Raw genomic sequence first — 6,139 nt, forward strand, 5'->3', positions numbered from 1 at the left:
GGTGGTTACTACGATCCCAAAATCACCTCCTTCATTTCCCCATCCATCAAAAAAGAAGGTCAACGACACAAATTTTGGCAAGTTTATGGCCATGCTTAAGAAGTTGACAATTAACTTTCCATTGGTAGAGGACTTTTAGTAAATGCTCGGGTATGCAAAGTTCATGAAATACCTTGTTACAAAGAAGCGAATAGTTAGTTATGAGACAATGGACAATCTCCATCATTGTAGTGCTATTTTCACAAGGTCGTTAGTGTAAAAGAGGGCAGACCCGGGAGCATTTACTATCCCGTGCACTATTGGGCCTCTTGAGTGCACAAAAGCTCTTGTGATTTAGGAGCTAATATAAATTTAATACCGCTTACTGTGTATAAAAAATTGGATTTGGTGGATCCTACTCCCACAAATATGAGATTAGTTATGGCAAACAGGTCTGTGAAGTAGCCTGTGGGGATTTGATATGACATATTAGTGAAGGTGGCCAGTTTTATATTTCCAGCTAATTTTGTCATTCTCGATTACGAGGTGGACCTGTCCTTGCAACTAGGAGTATACTTATTGATCTAAAGGTAAATGAGCTACTATTCAGGCTAAATAATGAAGTAGTTTGATTCAATGTATGCCAGTCCATGAAATAGCATAAGGATAAAAGCATATTTTCTATTGTGGATGTTAATTATAAGGAGGAGCAGGAAGTACCTATAGAAGAAAAAATTGTTGTGGAGACTTTAGTTGTTGTATTAATGAATTTCAATCAAGACGGTATTGAAGATTATGAGGAGACTGTGTGTGCCTTGACAGGCATGGGGTCTTATTCTTATACACCCAACAAGCTGGATTTGGACTTAAAAAATTATCTCAGTCCACCAGCCATGTCGTCTATTAAAGAGCCACCCACTTTGGAGCTGAAAGAGTTGCCTAGTCATTTGAGGTATGTGTTCCTGGACAGCAGGAATACACTACCTGTTATTATTGTGGATGAATTAGGTGAACAATAGGCAGAAGACCTTATTTCTATTCTAAAGAGATATAAGAGGGCTATTAGTTGGACGATTGCAGATATTATTCGTATTTCTCCTAGTATATGCATACATAAAATCCAGCTAGAGGAGGATTGTGTCTCGACTATTAAGTATTAGTGTCGTGTTAACCCACCTATACAAGAGGTGGTGAAGAAAGAAATTATCAAGTGGCTAGATGCAGGAGTGGTACACCCCATTTCAGATAGTAAGTGGGTAAGTCTTGTTCAGTGTTTTCCTAAGAAAGGGGGTATGACAGTCGTGGCTAACGAGAAGAACGATTTGATTCCACTCAGGCCTGTTACTAAATAGAGAGTGTGTATGAATTACAAAAAACACAACTTGTGGACATTGAAGGATCACTTCCCAATGCCTTTCATGGATCAGATGCTTGATCGATTGGCGGGAAGAGGTTGGTATTATTTCTTGGATGGTTATTCTAGTTACAATCAGATTTCTATAGCCCTGGAGGATCAGGAGAAAATAACATTCACCTGCCCATATAGCACTTTTGCATTGAAGCAGATGCCGTTCAGATTGTGTAATGCACCCACTACATTTCAACGATGCATAATGTCTATTTTCTCAGATATGGTTGAAGACACCTTGGAGGTGTTCATGGATGATTTTTCTGTGGTAGGAGATTTCTTTGAGCTATGTTTGGTGAACCAGAGTAGGTCCTTTCAGTGGTGTGAGGAGTTTGATCGTGTGCTTAATTGGGAGAAATGTCACTTTATGATGAAGGAGGGCATCATTCTTGGACAAAAAATTTTAGAAAAGGGGATTGAAGTTGATCGAGCCAAAGTTGAGGTTATAAAGAAGCTTCCACCTCCTATTTCAGTGAAGGAGGTATGTATTTTCCTTGGTCATGTTGGCTTTTATCGGAGGTTTATAAAGGACTTCTCAAAGATTACGAATCCATTATGTAAACTTTTGGAGAAGGAAGTTAAGTTCTTCTTTGATAATGATTGCTTGAAGGCATTCGAATGCCTTAAAGGAAAGCTGGTTGAGGCCCCTATCATTTTTGCACCAGATTGGTCAAAATCGTTAGAGATTATGTATGATGCAAGCGGTGTTTCCCTTGGAGCTATGTTAGGAAAAAAAAGGACAAATTGGTTCATCCAATTTATTATGCCAGCAAAGCACTGAATGGTGCTCAAAAGAACTAAACCATCACAGAACAGGAACTTGTTGTTGTATTCTATGCTTTTGAGAAGTTTTGAGCTTATTTTCTAGGAACCAAGGTGGTGGTCCACACTGACCACATAGCTTTGAGATATTTGATGGCGAAAAAGGATGCAAAACCAAGGTTGATCAGATGAGTGCTAATACTACAAGAATTTGACTTTGAAGTTAGAGATATAAAGGGTTGTAAAAACCAAGTTGCAGATTATTTTTCCAGGATGGAAAGTAAACAAGCTATTAGAGATGAATTTTAAATCAATGATGCATTTCCTGATGAGGAAATCTTGGCTGCTATTATGGAGAATATACCTTGGTATGCTGATTTTGCAAATTATGTGGTGAGCGAGGTGATACCAGAGAATCTTTCCTTTCATCAAAGGAAAAAGTTTCTCCATGATGTGAACATTACTTCTGGGATGAGCCGTATCTTTTTTGGCAATGTGCAGATAGTATTATTAGACAGTGCATCCCAGAAGTAGATATGTTGAGTAAACTGGAAGCGATTCATGCTTCCCCAGTTGAAGGTCTCCATACAGGTGATCGGACTGCAAGGAAAGTGCTTCAGAGTGGCTACTATTGGCCCTCTTTGTTCAAAGATGCCTATGAGTTTATGAAGAGGTGTGACCAAAGTCAAAGGCAAAGGTCCATCTCAAAGCACCATGAGATGCTAATGTCAAAAATGCTAGAGGTAGAATTATTTGATGTTTGGGGAATTAATTTCATGGGGACCTTTGTGAGCTCATTTCGAATGAAGTACATATTAGTGGTTGTTTACTACGTGTCAAAATAGGTTGAGGCAGTGGCTCTAGCAGATAGCGAAGGAAAAAGAGTAGTTGCATTCTCGAGGAGAAACATCTTCTCTCGCTTTGGGGTACCACGTACCATTATCAATGATGGAGGATCACACTTTTCCAACAAAATGTTCAGAGCTACCTTGGCAAAATATAGAGTTAAGCAGCATAAAGTGGCTACACCATACTACCCGCAAACCAAAGGGCAGGTAGAAATCTCTAATCGAGAAATCAAAGCTATCCTTGCCAAGACTGTAAATGATAGTAGAAAGGATTGGTCTAGGAAGCTGGATGATGCCTTATGGGCATATCAAACAGCATTCAAGAGACCAAATGGCATGTCACCATACCAATTGGTTTATGGCAAGATGTGTCATTTGCCAATTAAACTGGAGCATCAAACTCTGTGGGCACTGAATAAGCTTCATCTGAAATGGAATGAGGCAGCGGATATGAGAATAGGGTAGCTGAATGAGATGGATGAGTTCTATCTTGGAGATTATAAAAGAGATGACTTGTACAAAGAGAGAATGAAGAAGTACCATGACCATAGAATTGAAAAGTGGGATTTTTATAAAGGTGACATGGTGCTCCTCTTAAACTCTAGACTGGAGCTCTTTCTAGGTAAACTTAAGTCGAAATGGTCAGGCCCATTTAAAGTTAACCAAGTCTACTTATCTGGCGTAGTCGAACTTGAAAATGAAGATGGAAGTGTCTTCAAAGTCAATGGGAAATGAGTCAAACTGTACATAGGTCCAATGGACTCGATAAGAAGTATTGATACTATTTCAATAAAGTCTGAGTAATCGAGATAGCTAAGTCATGCCGCGATGATAAATCAGGCACTAGTGGCAGGCAACCCACAGTGTGTTGTTGTTTAGCATGAGTTGAAGTAATTTTGGTGTTTGTTTTGTTGTTTTGTATGAGCTAAAGGGTTTGGGTAAGTGTGCAGGTTTGACAGTGTAGGAAAACAAAAGTTGAGAAAGTTTGGGGTGACTGACGAGTAACACGACGGACTGTCGGTGACACGACGGACTGTCATTGTAACCGTCACAACAAAGTCCCAAAACTAAATTACTAGAAGAGTAGCGACGGGTTGACCAACAGACCGTCACACATGCGATGGACCATTGTTTCAACCGTTGCTAGTATGTCTCCAGGTAAGTTCACTAGAAAAAGAATGACGGGATTGACCGATGAAATGTCGCACATACGATGAACCGTCGCTTGAACCGTCACATGAAACCCTATTTCAGCGGGTTAGGTTTGATTAATTTAAATAGCCAAACTTTTCATTCTTAGCCGATTCAAATAGGTTTAAATGATAATTTGAAGTGGTTAAGTGACTCCCCAACTCTTCAGTGAACCTTAGCCCTTTTATTCTCTCTTATAACTCTCTTTCTCCCCTTTTCTTGCTATTTAAAGTCCATTTCTCCTTTTTCTTTGGTCATCACAAGCTAGCTAAGTTCTTTTCACTTAAACAAATAATCATCTTTTGTTCGAAGTTCTTTGTGCAAAGTCAGAAAAGTGACCTAATACTGCAATAACAAGGTATGAATTTTCTTTTACTCCCTATTTTTCTTCAACATAATGAGCAATAATATAGGTGAATACAATCAAGTGAACCAATTCTCTCCTACTTTTGGTAAAGTGTGGTAATGGTTTGAGTTAAAACCTAGCATATATTGTACTGGGGGAAGTCTGAGTAACCCATGGACCAAAAATGGAAAAATATGGTGATGTATTATCGATAATTATGCCATGAAAATCATCCTTAAATAAGGTGTATGCAAGGTTTTTGACAAAATTCCAAAATGAGGCTTGAATTTGAAAATTACAGATGACGGATTGAGCAACAGACCGTCGGAAACTCGATTATCCATCGCTTGAAGCCGTCGCAACTTTCTTAAAAATGTGATTACTGGAATGACCCTGCTGGTTGAGGTTGAAGGACTCTCGCAGACCCGACAGACCGTCACCCTATCCATCACTGGTTGGAAAAAAAATTTTCTTTTGATTTGAGTTACAAGCTGGTAAATAATGCACTTTCAGGTACTATGGCTAACAAATTAACACCAACTAAGGGCAGGGGTAGAGGCCAATACGCCAGGCAAGGGCCATCCCAAAGTTCGGATGCACCGGCATGCAACACCCGGCGTAATTTTTAGGTGATTTCTTCATCCTCCCAGTCTGAAGAGGGGAGTGAAAGTAGCAATAGAAGTAGCTCAAGTTTGATACAAGTTGAGAAAGGGTTTGAAGTATCTAACCCTATCCAAGGAGAGGCTCCAGAATAGGAGGACCCAAATATGGTTTGGCACAAGGACCTATTACTGCGGGAGGGTATCAGATGGCAGTTGAAGGGAATCAAGATCATTTCTACAAAGGGCTTGCACCAATATATAGGTTAGACGTAAATAGACCTATTTTTGAGAAGTATCAAATTATGACAACAACCCTTCATGAGTACCCATAACTTGAGTGTCGATTAAACAAATTTGAGTTGGCATGGATGAGCATGCCACTCGAATCCTATCAACCAAACTTGGTATGTGAGTTTTTCACCAATTACTTGGCATTTTTAGAGAAAAATCATCCCCCAGGCATGTCAGCAGCTGACATTAATAAGCTGGATACAGTTCTTATTCACAGAGTTGATATAAATATCTCAAAGAGCACATTGAACAGATTCTTGTTTGAGCCTGAATACCAGATACTGAGTGCAATCCCAGAATTAGAACATTGATTATTCACAGCAAAGACATAAAGGTTGTGGCTGGCCAGAGTATTGATAGATGAAAGAGAGCCTGCGTGGTTGTACAACCCACACGAATGGATATCTAAGTCATCCTTGAGCTTTAGGGCCAGGTTCTGATGGACAATTATGAGATTGAGGTAGATGCCGACAGGAGGTGATGACCACTTAGAGATCACTAGAGCTGTAATCATTCCTGCATTGATCGAGGGATTAACAGTAGATTTCGGCCACCTTACTATTGATGAGTTATTCTTCCGAGCTCACAAAACCATGACTGCGCTTCTATTTCCATGTCTTATCACTGAGTTATGTAAGCAAGAAATATTCCTTTGATTAGTAGACTAGATAATAAGGTTCGAGTAGTGCATAAGAAGGATATTAAAAAGACA

General features: G+C 39.5%; 1 protein-coding gene across 1 annotated transcript; it reads left to right on the forward strand.

The window, feature by feature from the left end:
* Window positions 1-743: 743 nt before the first annotated feature.
* Window positions 744-3,462, forward strand: LOC124886614. Its single transcript, XM_047395461.1, has 5 exons — window positions 744-987; window positions 1,660-1,868; window positions 1,998-2,091; window positions 2,651-2,892; window positions 2,995-3,462. Exons 1-5 carry the CDS (start codon window positions 744-746, stop codon window positions 3,460-3,462), a joined length of 1,257 nt encoding a protein of 418 aa, XP_047251417.1.
* The last annotated feature ends 2,677 nt before the right edge of the window (window positions 3,463-6,139 follow it).

This window comes from Capsicum annuum, chromosome 8 (genome assembly GCF_002878395.1).
Source record: "Capsicum annuum cultivar UCD-10X-F1 chromosome 8, UCD10Xv1.1, whole genome shotgun sequence".
NCBI classification, from domain to species: Eukaryota; Viridiplantae; Streptophyta; class Magnoliopsida; order Solanales; family Solanaceae; genus Capsicum; species Capsicum annuum.